Source organism: Bos javanicus, chromosome 3 (genome assembly GCF_032452875.1).
Source record: "Bos javanicus breed banteng chromosome 3, ARS-OSU_banteng_1.0, whole genome shotgun sequence".
NCBI classification, from domain to species: Eukaryota; Metazoa; Chordata; class Mammalia; order Artiodactyla; family Bovidae; genus Bos; species Bos javanicus.
In genome coordinates, this window is record NC_083870.1 from 30,699,334 (window position 1) to 30,719,365 (window position 20,032).

Here is a 20,032-nt window from a genome sequence, read left to right on the forward strand (position 1 = left end):
GATGCTGGGAAAGATTGAAGGCGGGAGGAGAAGGGGACGGACAGATGGTTGGATGGCATCACCAACTCAATGGGCATGAGTTTGAGTAAACTCCAAGAGTTGGTGATGGACAGGGAGGCCTGGCGTGCTGCAGTCGGATCACAAAGAGTTGGACACAACTGAGCAACTGAACTGAACAAATCCACAATCTCTCAGCTGAAACCACACACTTGGTCTCAGGATGTAATGAAACTCAGGTTCTTTCTGTCTCAGTGCAGAAGGAATTCAGTGAGAGGAAAAGCAATTGACAAGAAACAGATTTAAGAATAGGATGCTTGGAAGGATACAAACTGGTAGGCAAGAGGCTCTGCCCCAGAACTAAGTGGGAAAACAGTTTTATTCAAGATAAAGTGAAAGCTGCTCAGTAGTGTCCACCACTTTGTGACCCCATGCACTATACAGTCCATGGAATTTCCCAGGCCAGAATACTGGAGTGGGTAGCCTTTCCCTTCTCCAGGGGATCTTCCCAACCCAGGGACTGAACCAGGGTCTCCTGCATTGCAGGCAGATTCTTTTATCAACTGAGCTATCAGGGAAGCCCATTAAGGAGATAAACACTCGATAGACAAGTATGTGCCATCTCAGAAGGTAAGATGCCCTGGGAGATACATACCCCACAGATAGAATGTGGTCCATCTCAAAAGGCAAGAGCAGCCCTGGGAGATAACACTCCATAGAGTGTGGGCTGTATCAGAATGTGAGAGCGGCCCCAGGGTATGGGGTGTTAGTTTTTATGGGCTGGCTAATTTCACTATGGGGGAGGATTACTCCATTTTTTTGTGGGGAAGGAGCAAAGATGTTTAGAAATTGGGTCACCACCGACTCTTTGGTCTTTTATGGTTGACCTTAGAACTGTTATAGCATGTATGGGTGTGTTCATGTAGCGTATGCTAATATGTAATAATGAATGTGTAAGAATGCTCAACATCCATGAAGTTGAAACTTCCACCATCTTGGGCCTGATCTGTTCTAACCAGTTTTTGTCCTGAACAGCTATGACCTTCTTTTAAAAGTTGTATCCTGGGAATTCTCTTGCAGTCCAGTGGGTAGGGCTTGGTGTTTCCTGGCCAGGGAACTAAGATCTTGCAGGGGGAAAAAAAAAGATTATGCCCTGTCCCTTTCCCTCCTTTCTCATTTTCTTTGGTGCCTTCTGGTTGTTTGTAGTTTTTTTAAAAAAGTTTGTTTTGGTTTTCTTCATTGTATTCCATTTAAAATAGAAAAGGCAAAGGAGGTTTCCTAGACCTTGAATCTTGCGGTCTACCTTGGGGCAAGTGGTTCTGAAAGCCGTGAAGCTGGACTGGGGGTCAGTTATAAAGAGCAGTAGATTGGCTACTTCAGCATCAATAGCTTCAGTTAATCAGCCTTTCTGGATTTGAATGTTCTATGTGAATTTGGTATGTAAAACTGGTCTACACTTAGTAACAAATTCTTTTCGATAATTGGTTTTAGGTACTTTCTGCTCTTTTAAGTTCACATACGGGCCATTGTCATTTCCTAAAAGTGTTTAAAATGTTGTTTGAAATGTTGATGGAAAAAGTGTAGAGAACATAATGAATACTATTTGCAGGGGCTTTTATAACTCTTCTAGAGTAGGGGCAGAGCATGAAGGGTAGGAAGCTCAACTTTGAATTTCCAAATGTTTACTTGCACAATTCCTGAGAGTTATGAGAAAAGGAGAGAAATCAGAAAATCTAGAAGGTGGTTCTTGTCACCACCATCATTGCTAAGAAAAGTTAGGATTATTTACTGTTTCCTATTCTTTCCCAGTCAATTGATGAAGAACTTTCTCATTATCTTATCACTTAAAAAAAAAAAAAATCTTCCTATCACTATCAGGCAACTACTGGAGAGTCATAAACTAATAGCTAATAAGAAGGCTACTGTGCACACTGTAAGGATTAAAATATAAAACTTTAATCTCTTTTCACCTCTGGACTTGCGCATTCCCTCTTCTCACTGGGGCTGTGAATACTGTACAAGGAAGCCTGCTCACATATTTTACTTTTTGAATGAACCCTTTTGTTCATAGCTCAAGTTTGGTCAGTTTGAAAGAAAATAGTTTGTTTAGATGATACTACACACCTTCTATTATGTACTGTCAGAATTTTTAAGTTAGGAAGGACAAGCATTTTTTGGGTGGTGGCAGAACTCTTGAATCCATGTCTGGGTTTTGAAGTGTTCTTTCTTTCAAAATTTGGATACTCTTATTTCTTGTACTTATTTCCTAATGAATCTTTTTAAAGCTTCAAGTTTTAAATCTTAATTTTTACACAATGGGATAAGATATTATTAACATGATGAGGCAAGTCTTAGTGACTAAAAATTGTAACTGCTGTAACTAACTGGGACAAATTGTAGCTGGCAGCTAAGCTCAAAGTTTAATCATGTCCAGCATGAATTAGCTGTTCGAGTCAGAGCTTGATGTGTTAAGTGACTCTACTGTCTGTGGGTTTCTCTGTGTGTAAACATTCTGAGGCAGATTAATCTTTTAGTGCTTCTTTGATTGAAAAAATTCAAGTGTTTTTTTTTTTTTTTTCATAATTAGATGAAGAAAGTGAAGTGAAGTGAAAGTCGCTCAGTCATGTCCGACTCTTTGTGACCCCTTGGACTTAGTCTGTGGAATTCTCCAGGCCAGAATACTGAAGTGGGTAGCCTTTCCCTTCTCCAGGGGATGTCCCAACCCTCCCTACCGAAGTCTCCCACATTGCAGATGGATTCTTTACCAGCTGAGCCACAAGGGAAGCCCAATTAGATGAAAGGAAAACTCAAAATTGGCTTAACGAGTTGATTTCAATTTATTGGTCTTATATCCTGAGATCTATCTAGTTAAGTTCATTTTTAGTTCTAATACTTTTTTTATTTCTTAGCATTATGCACATAGACAATTTTTCATCTGTGAATGAAGACAGGTTTACTTCTTCCTTTCTAGTCTTTATGCCTGTAATTTCTTTCTCTTGCCTGCACAAGCTGGCTTAGAACCTTTAGTGCAATGTTGTAGAAGTGAGGAAACTATATCCTTGCCTTTACAGAAACCTTCCTTTGGGACTGTCTTCTTCCTTACCCTACAATGTCCAGTGTCTTAAATCAGATTGGAAGTGTTCAGATGGATTGGAAAGAACAGTATTTAGAAGATAACCAATATACTGCTCCTACAGTGTGAAGTTAGGGATTTGTGTTTTAGACTAAAGAATGCTGCAGCCAAGAGTGAGCTTGTCATCTATGACCTATATTTATTGTAGTAATACAGTCTGACTGAAGATAATTTGAAGTGGACATACTCACATACTGTTGTAGGATGAGTTAAACATAGGGTGGAAGCTGGCTTAAAATAAAAGAGACCTTCATGAGAAAACAGGCAAGCCTACTATCAAACACCCACTCCCATCTTTTCCAAAACTATTCAAAATCTAACAGTCTAAACCTTGCTAAATATTAGTAATGGGTAGCTTCAAGAAAAAGGAATAATCTTTTATTTGAAACTACTATCTTTTGACTTTATAGTTCAACTTATATGTTTAGGAGTTTAACCAAAGAAATTAGATAGATAAAAGGAAACTTTTTGAAATTATTTTCCAGCTCATTAAATGCAATTCTTATGTGTTCAGAATGATCTTGTATTTTGCAAATTGCTATGTATCTAGTAAGTCAGGTGCCTACTTCCTGTTACTTTTAAGTCAGCATATTAATAAGAGAAAGAGTATTGAAGAATGCACGAGAAAGGGGAAAAACTTACAAAGCCTGTATTAAAACCTAGAACCTTCATAGAGTATTGAAAAATAGTTCTGTTACTTGAGAGCTACGTGTAAAGTGTACTTTGTTGTTGGGAGTTCTAGATGGGAGTGCTTTATTGCTGACATTGCATTTAAATTTTGTATTGTATAGATACTTGGATTTGAACTGCATTTTGGAATTTATCAACATTTACAATGCCACCAGCAGTTGGAGGTCCAGTTGGATACACCCCCCCAGATGGAGGCTGGGGGTGGGCAGTGGTAATTGGAGCTTTCATTTCCATCGGCTTCTCTTATGCGTTCCCCAAATCTATTACTGTGTTCTTCAAAGAAATTGAAGGTATATTTAATGCCACCACCAGTGAAGTGTCATGGATATCTTCCATCATGTTGGCTGTCATGTATGGTGGAGGTGAGTATCCACTAAGGCCTGATTTTTTGATTTTCACTAAGCAACCAGATACTTTGTTTTAGGTAACTTTTAAAAAAATGTTTTATTCATGAGGTTTGAAATCATACTCCTTAAAGCTTTGTGTTTAAAATAATCACAGTTTTAATTTTAATTAACAATGACAACTCTTGCTTTGCTTGTTGCACTATAGTATTCCAAAAACAGAAATAAGAAATTGTTAGGTTTTGTTCCAGCTCAGTATCATTGGACTTAAAGCTCTTAGAAAAATTTCATGTGCACAACTGATTTTGCTTATTGCTTCTGCTAGATTCTTGATATAAATGTAAATAAAAATTCTTTTTAATTGATGTTGGGAGGATTGAAGTAAATCAGGCTAACTTGACTATCACAGTTCAAAGTCTCACGTAAAATCTTTTCATGGTGTTAGAATTAAAGAACTGGATAAACCCCTCCTTGTTTTGTTCCTTGTGATGTAATTAGTTCTACAGCATTTCAGCTGCATCTTAGCTTAAGTTTTATCATTTTTTACCCTTCTGTTTTCTTCCACATGTTGTAAAGGAGTGAAGGAAATGTGGAGAGTAACTTGCTTACCTCAACATCATTTAAAATAACTGGGGTTATTTGTTTGCCTTGGAACATCAAATCACAATTTAACATATAAAAGTCAAAACCTCTCATAATAATAAGTAGTTGCTTAGTTAGCAGAGATTCTAAAGTTAAGTGTATTTATTTACTGGGATTGACAGCTCACATGTTGATTATGTAGCCAAGCTTTCGCTTTTTTTTTTTAATGATAATTTAGTACCTCAGAGGAACTTCCCTAATAGCTCAGTTGGTAAAGAATCCACCTGCAATGCAGGAGACCCCAGTCGATTCCTGGGTCGGAAAGATCCACTGGAGAAGGGCTAGGCTAGCCACTCCAATATTGTTGGGCTTCCCTTGTGGCTCAGCTGGTAAAAAAATCCACCTGCAATGCGGGAGACCTAGGTTTGATCCCTAGGTTGGGAAGATCCCAAGAAGAGAGAAGGGAAATGCTACCCACTCCAGTATTCGGACCTGGAGAATTCTATGGACTGTATTAGTCCACGGGGTCGCCGGACATGACTGAGCGACTTTCACTAGTACCTCAAATTATTTTCACATAAGGCCTTTAAAGAGATTCTGTATTTCATCTGTAAAACCTTAGCTTTAGGCTTCTAAATTGGTGGCAGATTCCACCAATATATATATGTATATTTTAACCCATATTATCAAGCTGTACACACATATTCCTCACTAGGCTAGGTCTAAGTTATAGAGGACACTGATCTTGATTTCTCCCTTGAAAAGTCTGTAATCCTGTTGAGACAATAATGTAAACAACTCATGAAACAGGAATAAGTATTTGAAGTCATAATTTAGTTCAGTGCTTAATCTCATTGCACAGAAAAAGGGTAAGCTGGCTGCCTTAAGGGGACATAAAGTGGGAATGGAGATCCAAGATTTATTTTTTTTTCTGCAGAATGTTTCTGTGCTTTTTAAATTCTGAATGCATGTTTGTTTTGTCTGTTATAAGATTAAGTACTTTTTTTTTTTTATTATTATATTACTTTTTTTTCATGAGTCCAGAGAAATTAAAAGGGATTTTGGACATTTTCTAGCTTCTGAGAACCATTAATTTTGGAGGCTCTGAACTCCATCTGCTAGGATTTCTAATCAGATTTTGACTCTGATGGCTTGAAGAAATTGATATTATCTAGAGGTACTCCAGGTGTTCAGAGTATTTTTAAGCTGACTACAAACAACAGGTTCACATGTTGTAATTCTGAGAGCAAGAGCTTGAAAGCTGTTGGCATTTTGCATCAGAAGTAAGTGATGTCAGTAGTGCTGATTGCACATGACACTTTTCTTTTGGGAGAACAGTTTCTTGTTTTCACCCAGAGATAACTAGCACATTTCTTTGAATCTGTGTTATAATAGGCCTATAAACTGTACCCTTCTCTATTTTTAATGATAGCTAATTGGGGTCATCCTTCCTGAAATAACTCTGAAAGACGAATTGCATATCAAGAACCTCGTGGCATAATTTTTACCAAATGGTTATTTTGTTTTGTTTGGCTCCTAGGTGGTTGGCCCCTTTAAGAATTATTTTTAAAACTGCCTTAACCTTTAACTTGTGCATTTGGGCCACTCCCTCAACCCTAATCATTTTGCTTTAGGAGTGGTTTAGGGTTCATGCCTGCCTGCCTTCCTCCTTCCTTCCTTTTCTCTTCTTAATTTCTTTTTGTGTGCTTTGGTTCACAGATACATACTGGTTCTTGTTAAATTATATTTTTAAAGGATAGGATCTTAGTTACCTACAGTTACCTACTCTTGGGTTGCTGGATTTTTTTTCCTCTTTTTTAACATGAAAGTATGAATTTACATATTTTTAGTTCCACAGTAATGTCATCTTAACATTCCTAACTTAAAATACTTCAAACTTTACAGCATTTTACTTTTACTTCACAGTGTCAACAATGTGGCAGTCTTTGTGGGCTTTGTAACTCTGATTATACAAAAATCTGTTTAATGACTAATGATATTTTTTCAGTATTTAATTCTTTCATCATATATAAACTGTAAATTCAAATTATTTCCAAACCAGCCGTGGCCTAATATTTTCATGAAGTGACTTAAAAGTTTGATGAAAACTTCTTTAGACACATCCGTGGTTGAGGCTGAATTCTCTCTTGCAGTCATCTCTTGACCCAGCCTTTTAAAGAGAATTGGTCCTCTGAAATACTAGGATATCAAAAGCTTTAATTACTTCTTGCGTGTTTATTGTATGTATGTATACATATATACATGGCTTGTATACATGTATACAGGGCTTCCTAGGTGGCACACTGGTAAAGAATCCGCCTGCCAATGCAGGAGATGCAAGAGACTGGGTTTGATTCCTGGGTTGGAAAGATCCCCTGGAGAAGGAAATGACAACCCACTCCAGTATTCTTGCCTGGGAGATCCCACAGAGGAGTCTGGCAGGCTACAGTCCATGGGGTCCCACAGAGTCAGACACAACTGAACGTACATACATATACATATGGTATAGGGAAAAAAAAGTGAAGTCGCTCAATCGTGTCCGACTTTGCGACCCCGTGGATTGTAGCCTACCAGGCTCCTCCATCCATGGGATTCTCCAGGCAAGAATACTGGAGTGGGTTGCCATTTCCTTCTCCAGGGGATCTTCCTGACCCAGGGATCGTACTCGGGTCTCCCGCATTGCAGGCAGACGCTTTACTGTCTGAGCCACCAAGGAAGCCCCATACATATGGTATATACATACGATATTCAGAATATGTGTATTCTGTTTTTAAAAATAGACTTACTATCTTCTCAGGAGCTAAGATAGAATAAACAGAATAATGTAAGAATTTACTGTGCTAATGGAAGAAAAATTTGAATTTGTATGTCTTCTGCTTTGTAACTCTGAAACCATAGTTCCAGAAACACATATGTAATGGAGAGAAAACGGGATAGTTTTGAAACTTGGTTCTTGCTGGCTTTGTGATGTTGCAAGTTCAAATATCAGTTCTTCTCCTTGTGTCCCCTTCCCTGATGACCCTTGCAGTGACCCTTTCTTTTTGTAGTCATCTGCCTTAACCAGGTGTCATGTAAACAAAGTTGTCATGTCCAGAGCCACCAAGTAGGGATGTAAGTATTCTTGTAATAAATGAAATTCAGTGAATGTGGAATGTCATTCAAGTTTGTAATCAACAAATATTGTTAGTCTACTTAAAAGTTGTGTAACAGCTTTTGAAACATTGTTTGCTTTGGATAAGACACATAATTAAGACTTAAAAGGGGAGTTACAATTTCAAGTAGAGAGAGGCCATTTGATTTTTTTGTATTTGAAAAATACATGAAATGCACAAAATCTTTTCGTGATTCTTATAACACTACACATTTATTTGGTTTCTTCTCTCACGTTAAGGAAAAACTGATTTTTTTGTATGCATATCTTTAGCTGAGAAAATTTAATCTTGTTTGCATTGTTAGACCTGATGATGGTTTGACCATTATCTGACTAAATCTTCTCCTACGAACATTTTTTCATAGTTTTGATACCACAAAATATAAGCATAGAACCAGGTTGAAAGGCATTCAATTCAGTACCTGAGATATATAGGTGTAATTAGGAACAGTTTTGTTTTAAATTTAGATGTCCTAATCACAAAACTACTGAACTTGGAAAAAATAATTATTTTTCCCTTTGCTTTTTCTTGTTTTTAAAAAATATAACACAAACCACATTATCTCATCAGACTGCCTGTCCAAAAATATAGAGCAAACTTACTAAATATGTGTTGATCATATCCTTGATAAATCAAGAAGCCTATGAACATGTTATCAAGGTGTTTTCAGCCTATTCTGCCTTATAAGAGAAAGATTAAGGATAGGCTAGAGTCTTATATTTTAGTAAAATTCCATCCAGTGTTTCAAGTCAGAGAAGGTACAGAGTTAATGATTCTTTTACCATCTTTATTTTCCAGCACACATACCTATAAGACTATGAAATAATGATAGGTAGCAATATTCTTATCATTGCCTTTGTGTGTCTGCTAATTTTGGAGGACTTGTCACTTAATGCAGTGATCAGTGCCTGTGTACTACTGAACGTTTGGTTATCTTTTAGGTCCTATCAGCAGTGTCCTAGTGAATAAATATGGCAGTCGTCCAGTCATGATTGTTGGTGGCATCTTGTCAGGCAGTGGCTTGATTGCTGCTTCCTTCTGTAACACTGTGCAGGAACTTTACTTTTCTGTTGGAGTCATTGGAGGTGAGTTGATTCATTTTCAATATATTAATATTGCTGGTTATTTGGTATTCACCTACATTGGTCTTTCAGATATTTTGAAAGTCCCTCATAGAAATTAGCTGATTATCATTTTGACAAGCAATTTAAGAGCAATAGAAAGAATTTTTAAAGAAATTGCTGTCATACCATAGGTATACATTGTTGAATAAATGAATGAATTGAAAGAAATCATTTATTTCTTGTCCTAAGAATAGTCAATGGTTGTAGATAAAATGTGTTCTGCAGTTTGTTGCAAGAGTGGTCACCGGTTACTATTTTATTACCTATTCCTCTTACCAGGGAATAGACATCTATTGGAGCACCAGAGAGTATTAAACATAAAGCACGAATTATTTGGTACAACATCCAGGTTGTTCTCTGAGTCTTGTTTTTTCCTTGTTATATTTGCTAGTTTGTATTGTTTAGATTCCACGTATAACTGGTAACATACAGTATTTGCCTTAGTCTGTCTGACTTATTTCACAGCATAATGCCCTCCAAGTCCATCCATGTTGTTGCAAATAGCAAATTTTTTCTGTTCTTTTTCATGGCTGAGTAGTATTCAGTTGCATATATTTATCAATTGGGCTTCCCCAGTGGTTCAGCGGTCAAGAATCTGCTTGCAGTGCAGGAGATGAAGGAGATGCGTGTTTGATCCCTGGGTGGGGAAGATCCCCAGAGGAAGAATAATGCTGTGATGAACAGTGGGTCTCTTGAGGTTTCATATATATTTTAGAATTTTTTTGTTCTATTTCTGTGGAAAATGTCCTTGGGATTTTGATAGAGATTGCACTGAAGATGTAGGTTTCTTTAGGTAATAAGGAGATTTTGACAATGTTGATTCTTCCAGTCCATGAGCACAGAATATCTTTCCATTTTATTTTTATCTTTTTGAATTATATACCTCTTATTTTAATTTCTTTGTCTGGTTAAGTAATGCAAAATATGTCTCTGACATTTATTGTAATATATGATTCTTTTTTTTTCTTCTCCCCAGGTCTTGGGCTTGCCTTCAACTTAAATCCGGCTTTGACCATGATTGGCAAGTATTTCTATAAGAGACGACCGCTGGCAAATGGACTAGCCATGGCAGGCAGCCCTGTGTTCCTCTCTACCCTGGCCCCCCTCAACCAGGCTTTCTTTATGATCTACGGCTGGAGAGGAAGCTTCCTAATTCTCGGGGGCTTACTATTAAACTGCTGTGTGGCTGGAGCTCTGATGAGACCAATAGGGCCCAAGCCAACCACTGCAGAGAAAGAGAAGTCTAAAGGATCCCTTCAGGAAGCTGGAAAATATGAGACGAAAAAGGGGGCAAGTGATGCAAATACAGATCTCATTGGAGGAAACCCCAAAGAAGAGAAAAAATCAATCTTCCAAACACTTAATACATTCCTGGACTTAAGCCTGTTCAAGCACAGAGGCTTTTTGCTTTACCTGTCTGGAAATGTGCTCATGTTTTTTGGACTATTTACACCATTGGTCTTTCTTAGCAATTATGGCAAGAGTAAGCATTACTCTAGTGAGAAGGCTGCCTTCCTTCTTTCCATTCTGGCTTTTGTTGACATGGTAGCCAGACCTTCTATGGGACTTGTAGCCAACACAAAGTGGATAAGACCTCGAGTTCAGTATTTTTTTGCCGCATCTATTATCGCAAATGGACTGTGTCATCTGGCAGCACCTTTATCCTCTACCTATATAGAGCTCTGTATCTACGCGGGATTCTTTGGATTTGCTTTTGGGTGGCTCAGCTCAGTACTGTTTGAAACGCTGATGGACCTTGTGGGACCCCAGAGATTCTCCAGTGCTGTGGGATTGGTGACCATTGTGGAGTGCTGTCCTGTCCTCCTGGGACCACCAGTTTTAGGTATAGTATGTCTCCCAATTTCTATGGTTCTATTAACATAAAACAGGCAGAGAAGATTGGGAAGGTGATGGAAACAAAAGTCAGTGGGCTGCTTGATAGTCCTTCTCATTTCTGTATCCTCAGTGTGACATGGTGTTTATCATATCATAATTGCTCAAATACTTGAATTAAGGTGAATCATCAGATTGAAAGAAGAATAAAAACTACTTCAAACACATATTTATTAAAATATTTAAAAATAACAGTAGGTACCATGGGTACAGTAGGTGAGGGCTATAGTATACCAGGGACTGTCCTACTGATCATTTTCTATATTCTGTCATATATTACAAGTCTATGATGTTGAACTATTACTGTCCTCATTTTATAAACCAAGAAATAGAGGCTTCTGAAAGTGAAATTACTTGCTTGCCCAGGATCACACAGCTCGTGAGTGACTATAAAACCTGATGTATTATTCTCTCAAGAATGCTAACCAGTTTACATTTAAAAATTATCATTAATACAAAATACAACAATAATTTCGACTTCTGGATGCGACTCAGCTTTTCAGATTATACAGTATAAAGTCGGGAAGGATACATAACAAAAGACCCATTACTGACCCATCAGAACTTTTCTACCCTCTCTCCTCCCTGTACCTAAGTGAAGTCGCTCAGTCGTGTCTGACTCTTAGCAACCCCATGGACTGTAGTCCACCAGGCTTCTCCGTCCATGGGATTTTCCAGGCAAGAGTACTGGAGTGGGTTGCCATTTCCTTCTCCAGGGGATCTTCCCAACCCAGGGACTGAACCCGGGTCTCCCACATTGTAGGCAGACACTTTACCATCTGAGCCACTAGGGAAGCCCTCCCTATACCTAAGGAGACTATAAATCCTGTCCATTTTTCCTTCCTAAATCTCTATCTGATCTGCCCATTTTTCCTCCATCAGAACTACTGCTCTTACCCATATCTTCTATCAGTAGCCTTCTAACTTTACCCATATCCACTCTAGCTGTTCTCCAGTCTCTTAGGACACTCCAGTTACTTCCCGCGTTCTTAGGGTGAAGATGAAATTCCCTACTGTGGCTCCTGGTACCTGCCTGGCCTGGCCCACCTTCTCCAGCCTCATTTCCTACCACCCAGTTTGCTCTCTGTGCATCCCCTCTCACCTGGTGCTTCCTCCTACCACCTGCCTTTGCACCGGCTGTTCTCTGCCCGGATCCTTTTCCCATCTCCTTTCTCCTAGATTAACTCTTATCCTGTAAGTCTTGGTTAAGTTTACACTTTAAGAAAAGCCTTCCTGGGACTTCCCTGGTGGTCTGGTGACTAAGTCTCCTTGCTCCCAGTGCAGGGGGCCTGGGTTTAATCCCTGGTTGGGGAACTAGATCCCACATGCTACAACTAAGAGTTTGCATGCCGCAACTAAAGATCCTGTGTGCCACAATGAAGACCTGGTGCAGTCATAAAAATTTTTTTTTAAGATAAAAACCTTCCTGGTACTGAGTTTCACACTGGGGTAAACTATTTTGTTAGCATGTCTTAAGGCTTTAACAGAAAACGGCAAGCAATAAAATAATAACCTGTTATCCCACCACACAGAGACCATTGCTGGTAGCTAATTTGCTATTTGGGGGAACAGATAAAAGCACATATTCTTTCAAAGAAAATGTGTGCAGTGCCGTAATAAATGACCTTTTGGAACCTCTTTGCACTGATTACATTTCAATCAATTTTCTTAAAGAGAAAAAATTTTTTTTTTTAATTTTTTTTTTTGAGAAAAAATATTTTTAATGCCTGCTTATTATAGAACTGTACCCTGCAAGGCTCCTCTATCCATGGGATTTCCCAGGCAAGAATACTGGGATGGGTTGCCATTTTCTCCTCCAAGGGATGTTCCCAATCCAGGGATCAAACCCATGTCTCCTGCATTTGGAAGGTGGATTCTTCACCAGCGAAAGCCCAGGAAGCCCTCTCCTTAATAGAGTTTTAACCAACCCCCAGCATTTTTTTTTAGTAAACTTTTTTTTCCATTTAATAAATATTTACCAAGAAAAGAAAAGCCTTCCTGACCCTTCTTACTGGCCCAAACCTCCTATTTTCTGCCTTCAAACATTTCTGTAGCACTTGTCACAGTCTGTGTGGTTATTGGATTAACATTTCTCTTCTCTGCTGAACTGTTACCGCCTTTGCTCACTCTTAACTCAGGGCTTAACAGACCCAGGGCTGTATTAATATATAGAAACTAAGTATTGCTGAGTGAGTGATGCCCTGCATTGGAAAACCATATGGAATCATATTTGAATTGGTTATTATATCTTTTATATGTGTAGAGTTTTCCAAAGTTTCTTTAAATAAGTTTCTTTAATATCAGACCTCATAAAAACGTGAATAGAAAAGACTGTGGTGTGTTATTTGCAAATTTACTTGACTACGGAAACATGAGGGAGGTAGCCTGAAGCACAGAGGTTATGGGTGCACGCCTCAGAGTCAGACTCACTGGGTTTATTTATTTATTTATTTTTTTGCCAACCCTGCCCTTCCCCTTGCCCCAGACTCACTGGGTTTAAAGCCAACCTGTATAACTTAAAACTTTGTGACCTTCCTTAAAGTTTCTATACTTCAGCTTTTATGTTATACAATGGGAATGATGATAGAATCTTCCTGTTGTGAGGTTAGAATGGTGGAAAGTATTGCTGTTAGTTAATGTTTTAGCAGAGGATGAGTGTCCCCAGGAATGCTCTTTGGGAAATGCTGATGTCAGAAAAAGTGCATTGGCCTGGGAGACTGGAATTACCTCTGTGACGTTGGGCAAGACTCTTAAACCTCTTTTGAGCAAATTTTTCCATTGTATATTGAGAAAACTGATTTTATGTGATCTCAAGTGTTAGTCCCTCAGCCGTATCCAACTCTTTGGACTGTAGCCTGCTAAGCTTCTCTGTCCATGGGATTCTCCAGGCAAGAATACTGGAGTGGGTTGCTATTCCCTTCTCTAGGGGATCTTCTTGACCCAGGGATCATATACAGGTTTCCTGCTTTGCACACAGATTCTTTACTGTCTGATCCACTAGAGAGCCCCAGGTAACCTCAAGGACTTTGCAATTCAAAATTACCACGATTTAATAATTTTCAAGTTGCTAAAGATAACAGAATGTGTGGGGACACCCCAAATCAGTGTGACATCATACACGAAAGATCAAATAATTTTGAGCAGTTTCTTTTTACACTAATTTGGCATTTATGAGCTCTTTGAATGGATCCTTAAACTTTATTTGGGAAAGGGTATAATTGTTTACCCTCATAACTTTTTTTTAACATTCCTCAGGTCGTCTCAATGACATATATGGAGACTACAAATACACATACTGGGCATGTGGCATAATCCTTATTGTCGCAGGCATCTATCTTTTCATTGGCATGGGCATCAATTACCGACTTCTTGAAAAAGAACAGAAAGCTGAGAAGCAGCAGAAAAAGGAAAGTAAAGATGAGGAGACCAATGTAGATGTTGCTGAGAAGCCAAAAGAAGTCATCGATGCAGCAGAATCTCCAGAACATAAAGCCACAGAAGAAGACCCCAAAGAGGCGGAGAGTCCAGTTTGAACCTGTGGGACTGAAGGGTAAATGGTGCAGCTCATGACCCAAAATATTCTATTGGCCTGTGATCTACCAGTGGTGCTCAGTGCAAATACTGGACATTTCTGTGGGAATCATACCAGGGGTTTATTGATGGAATTTTTGTTTCACTCCTTACCAGTAGCCTGGATTAAAAATGCCTAGCCTTGGGAAGGGAGTGGTTGAAAAAGAATGAGAAAAGGAAGTCAGTTTGTGTGTTTGTTTGTTTGTTTAAATCTTTGCTTTTAACAGTGTCATGAAGATTATAATACGTGCCTTAAGTTTTAGTCTTTAGGGAGCCTTAACTATTAAAACTATTCTGCTTAACTCATCCATTTTCAGTGTTCCGTTACAAATAAAAATAACTGCTTTGAGGCAAATCTAAAATTTTAAATTAATTTTGTTTCATATTGTCACTAGAAGGTTTGAAAGTTGGTGGTTTTATAAAACCCTGACTAAAATATTTTCCTAGCATCAGTAGTTGCTTGGCATATATGCCTGCTAGATATGTATTTAGGAAATTTAAGGCATGAAACTTTGAAAACATCTTGGCTTTTCTGGATGCATTGTACTTACTCATCATCAACCCTCCAGTGTCTTTTCTTGGGTTGCTTATTAGAAGTCAAGTGCTTGAGAGTTGATTTCATTAAATTACTATTTTTCTTCCCCTTTCCAAAGATACATTTTGCGTAGTCATAGATAATTGCCCTTTTTGAGATTACATTCTATTTTTTTCAATGTAAAAATTAGTATTAAAATACACAACTATGTATTCGTGCCTCCTCACTAAATTAAATGTAGAAAGCTATTTCATACAGCAGCTGAATTCAGCTTAAACTTTTCCAAAACTTCAGTTAAACTGTGAGACTTGGAATCTTTTTTGCTGTTTTCCTGGAATTTTACGCCTTTGATTCCCAGTGGTTTCATTTATATCCATATCTAGCTTAGCACTGAGTGTGAGATACTCAGTCTGTGTAGTGTTTGCTAATTAAAGAGAACCATAGAAATTTGGCCCACAGAAACCAATAGGGATAAGATTGGGAGAGAAGTTGCTATTTTGGCTTATCAATAAATAACTCCTTTTCTTTTTCTGATAAGGCCTTAAAGGAAATTATGTTTTGCTTAGAATTATTGGGCATATTCTTATTCTTCACACAACCCTAAAGATTTTGTGACCCTTTTTCACTTTATCTGAAATGTAAAGAAATGGGTTTAGTATACAGATAGGGAGGGGGACAGACCAGAATGAAAACTGTAAATTTTTTTTAACCTAGTATCTTTTAAATTACAGCAGGAAGATAATGTTAGACATTCAATGAATTATATTCAATGCATTTTAAAATATTGCGGTTGACAGTGTGAAAGTATAGACATAAAACCTTATTTAACAGGCTGGCTTTTTAAAATAAAAATTTTCTTTCTTTTTTTTTTTTTTAAGAAATGTTTCTTCTTCCAAATGTTTATTTTCTTGAGGAAAATATTGTCTGTCTTCATTTTCATTATCAAGATTCAATCTGGCCCTTGCTAATGTTAAAAATTCAGCACATGTGCATTGGAATTTGTGTATATGGCTTATTTTGATTTTTCTCCTTAACCTCTTCTTCCAGGCAAGCAGGAGAGAAATTTTTTAAAACTACTTCTCTGAAAGCGTTTTGAAAGCAGAGCAGTTAATTTTAAGGACACAATGAAAACTCCCTTTCTGTGCTCAGGTATCATGGCAGATGGAGGAGGAATTTTAGGGGAGAAGCCTGCTGTGATTGTTGACAGGCTTGGCTCCAGTTTGGACTCCGCCATTTTCCACCGACCTAACCTCTGTATGCCTCTTTCCCTTTCTAAAAAGTGAGGATCACCCTAAGTAAAAAATGTGGGGTGGGGGAGTAAACCAGGAGTATAAGATTATTTTCCCCCATCCCAGTTGTTAAGCTGCATCTATACATAAGACCCTGCTTAGTATTTTTCCACTACCTGAAACTTGTTAGTGAAGTGATGAAATTTTGGTGCAGAATGATCACCATTTATTAGGAGGAAGGGTTCTCAAGTTGCTGTATTCAGAAGCAAAAGGTTAAAAACTGGCTCAAAGCTGGACTAAACAAAACCTTTTACCACCCAGTCCAACTCTGACTTTTTCCCCCGCTGAAGACACAGGCTTAAGGGATTTATTCAGGATCAGTTTTGGTAACAGAGCCAACACTAAAGCCCAATATAGGCCTGCTTTGCCATCTAGTCCTTGCTAACAATCAGCTAATCCTCTCGTGCTGCAGTGCTGTTTTCAACACCGGACGCATCTGAGCTTTCTGACTGGGCAGTCTTGTCCCTTGCTCCATGTAAGGACTGACTAGACTTCTTAAGTTTTATTTCACTTGACAGAGTTTCAGTGGCTGCTTTGGGAAAATAGAGTGCCTGCCTATCCTTGCTTCCCTCTGTCCCACATTCTGTTAAGTCACAAAACATATAGCTGTCTAGACTGTTGTGCCCAAAGAGGCGTGGGACTGGTCAAGAGTATGCTCTGAAATAGTCTCAATTCAAAGCTGAAAAATTGTTTAAGAAACTGGTAGACTGGACAGTTGCAGATGATCATGGCAACAAGACCATATTATCACATTATATAGTCATTTTTTGAGAACTGAAATCATCTTAACCTATTCAAAATAATTTCTACAAAAGTATTCAGAAAAGGATGATGCTAAAACAAACTATAGAAAATTCAGGGAGGTATTTTTATCCCTGATTTAATCATACTAATGAATAATCTTATTCTTGTTTTATTATATTGAATTTCAGATTGATAAATTCAGAATTGGTTTATATGAAAAACCTCAATGTCCAAGTTTTACATCTTCCCTAGGAAATGGTTCATAGTATAATAAATTTAATTATCAGGTGTGCATCACCCGCCCTCTTGTCGTTGGAAAGATGAGGAAAGGTGAACAGTGTATGTCCACCTTTGCAACATGGCTTGTTTTAATAATCAGATCAGGTACTTGAAGAAAGAGGTTAATGACAGACTTCGGCTGCTATGAAAACTTGTAAGGAAGTGATGGCCCAAGCTTGCCTGGCTTGCCCAAATGTGAGCAATTAAGCCAAGTTGCTTCAGATTAGAAGCATCTAAGGCGGTTTCACGGAGAAGGCAATGGCACCCCATTCCAGTACTCTTGCCTGGAAGATCCCATGGACAGAGGGGCCTGGTAGGCTGCAGTCCATGGAGTCGCTAGGAGTCGGACACGACTGAGCTTTTGACTTCACTTTCACGCATTGGAGAAGGAAATGGCAACCCACTCCAGTGTTCTTGCCTGGAGAATCCCAGGGATGGGGGAGCCTGGTGGGCTGCCGTCAATGGGGTCGCACAGAGTCGGACACGACTGAAGTGACTTAGCAGCAGCAGCAGCAAGGCGGTTTCAAATACATCATTCCTGAAATGTGTTTTAGCTTTAGGATTTCAGATTCAGTCATCCTTTCCCCACTTAGTCTGGGCCGTTGTGACAGTCATTCAGTAGAATATCTCTTCTTGGCTATACAGCACTGATTGACTTTTTGCTGGCTTTTTACCATGACTTGCTAGAAGACACTGGAATAGCTAGCAAAGAAATCACAGCCTATTGGTTGTTTAACAGTATAGACTGCCAGGGTTCAAACAAAGGCTTTGTGACCTCAAACCTAAGCATCAGGTGTTTTCTTCTGTAAAGGTGTTAATAATTAATGCCATTTGTTGCCCCAGGGCTGTCATGAAGTTTAGTTGATACGTGACAGCTTGTACTAGGCAAGGGCTTAATAAGTGTAAGCACCTATTTAAAAAAAAAAAAATATATATATATATATATATCAAAGATATGTAGTACTTGGGGAAAAATTGAGCTCTTCTAATACCCAAGGTGGGTGGAGCCTCACAGAGGGTAGTTTGGGAGTGACTCTTAAAGGTAAGACTCTTAGCTAAATGATCAAACTCCTTTCAGACCTATCCTCCTTTTACTCTTAGAAATGTAATGGTCCCTGTTTGGTAATGAATGAAAACTAACACCGCCTGAGAGGGGTGCTCTTTAAGTAGGTAGGTTTGAATCCCAAAGCCCTTGGTCTTTGTACACTGCCCCTACAAGGAAGAGGCACCTGATTAGTAACTGATAATCCTTTTCCTTCAATATTTGTGTTGATTCTAAAAAGAGCAGAAATATAATAAGCAGCCACTCATGATTGAAGTCCTCTCTACCTAGTTCTTAAATGTAAATGTTCTTAATGTAAACTGAAAGATTGATGAGCTTTGAATTTTTCCCTACTACATTGATAACATGATTTAAATCATAAATTGTCATCAGTTGGTGGCTGAATAAATTGGTACAACATATTGGCAAAGTTTTGCTGCTTTTATTGACTACGCAAAAGCCTTTGACTGTGTGGATCACAACAAACTGGAAAATTCTTAAAGAGATGAGAATAGCAGACCACCTGACCTGCCTCCTGAGAAATCTGTATGCAGGTCAAGAAGCAACAGTTAGAACAGGATATGGAAAAATTGACTGGTTTCAAATTGAGAAAGGAGTACGTCAAGGCTGTATATTGTCACCCTGCTTATTTAACTTATATGCAGGGTATGTCATGCGAAATGCTGAGCTGGAAGAAGCATAAGCTGGAACCAAGATTGCCGGAAGAAATATCAATAACCTCAGATATGCAGATGACACCACCGTTATGGCAGAAAGCAAAGAAGAACTAAAGAGCCTCTTGATGAAAGTGAAAGAGGAGAGTGAAAAAGCTGGCTTAAAACTCAACATTCAGAAAACTAAGATCATGGCATCCGGTCCCATCACTTCATGGCAAATAGCTGGGGAAACAATGGAAACAGTGACAGACTTTATTTCCTTGGGCTCTAAAATCACTGCAGGTAGTGACTGCAGCCATGAAATTAAAAGACGATTGCTCTTTGGAAGGAAAACCATGACAAACCTAGACAGCATGTTAAAGAAAGCTGAGCGCTGAAGAAATGATGCTTTTGAACTGTGGTGTGGGAGAAGAGTCTTGATAGTTCCCTGGACTGCAAGACCAAACCAGTCCATCCTAAAGGAAATCAGTCCTGATTTCCTGGAAAGACTGATGCTGAAGCTGAAACTCCAGTACTTTGGCCCCCTGATGCGAAGAACTGACTTATTGGAAAAGACCCTGATGCTGGGAAAGATTGAAGGTGGGAGGAGAAGGGGACGACAGAGGATGAGATGGTTGGATGGCATCACCAACTCGATGGACATGAGTTTGAGCAAACTCCAGGAGTTGGTGATGGATAAGGAAACCCGATGTGCTGCGGTCCATAGGGTTGCAGAGTCGGACACGACTGAGCGACTTAACTGAACTACTAGTTCCCAAGCATTGTTCTAAGTTTTGAGAATCCAGCCATGAACATAATAATGTCTTCACATGCATGCATCCTACCTACTTTGTAGTAAGGGAAAGCAGACAGTGAAGAGTAAGTTATAAGGAAAACAGGAATATGGATATAAGATAAAACTTTTATTAATTCATTCACCTAGTATTTTTGGAGTGCTATCTATGTGCTTATCTGGTTTCTAGATAGAAGGCATAATAATGC

At 38.6% G+C, this 20,032-nt stretch overlaps 1 protein-coding gene across 4 annotated transcripts in view; it reads left to right on the forward strand.

The window, feature by feature from the left end:
- SLC16A1 (solute carrier family 16 member 1) overlaps window positions 1-18,796 on the forward strand; it is a 33,900-nt gene extending 15,104 nt beyond the window's left edge. For 2 of the 4 annotated variants that reach the window (XM_061410794.1, XM_061410795.1), the window contains exons 2-5: window positions 3,922-4,182; window positions 8,840-8,983; window positions 9,999-10,865; window positions 14,171-18,796. In XM_061410794.1, the coding sequence (XP_061266778.1) occupies window positions 3,966-4,182; window positions 8,840-8,983; window positions 9,999-10,865; window positions 14,171-14,448 (1,506 nt within the window). In that variant the 5' untranslated portion in view covers window positions 3,922-3,965 and the 3' untranslated portion in view covers window positions 14,449-18,796. Of the gene's footprint in view, window positions 1-2,584; window positions 2,684-3,304; window positions 3,395-3,921; window positions 4,183-8,839; window positions 8,984-9,998; window positions 10,866-14,170 lie in introns of those variants that run through there. The other 2 variants (XM_061410793.1, XM_061410792.1) reach the window with 2 other exon arrangements.
- Window positions 18,797-20,032: the final 1,236 nt, after the last annotated feature.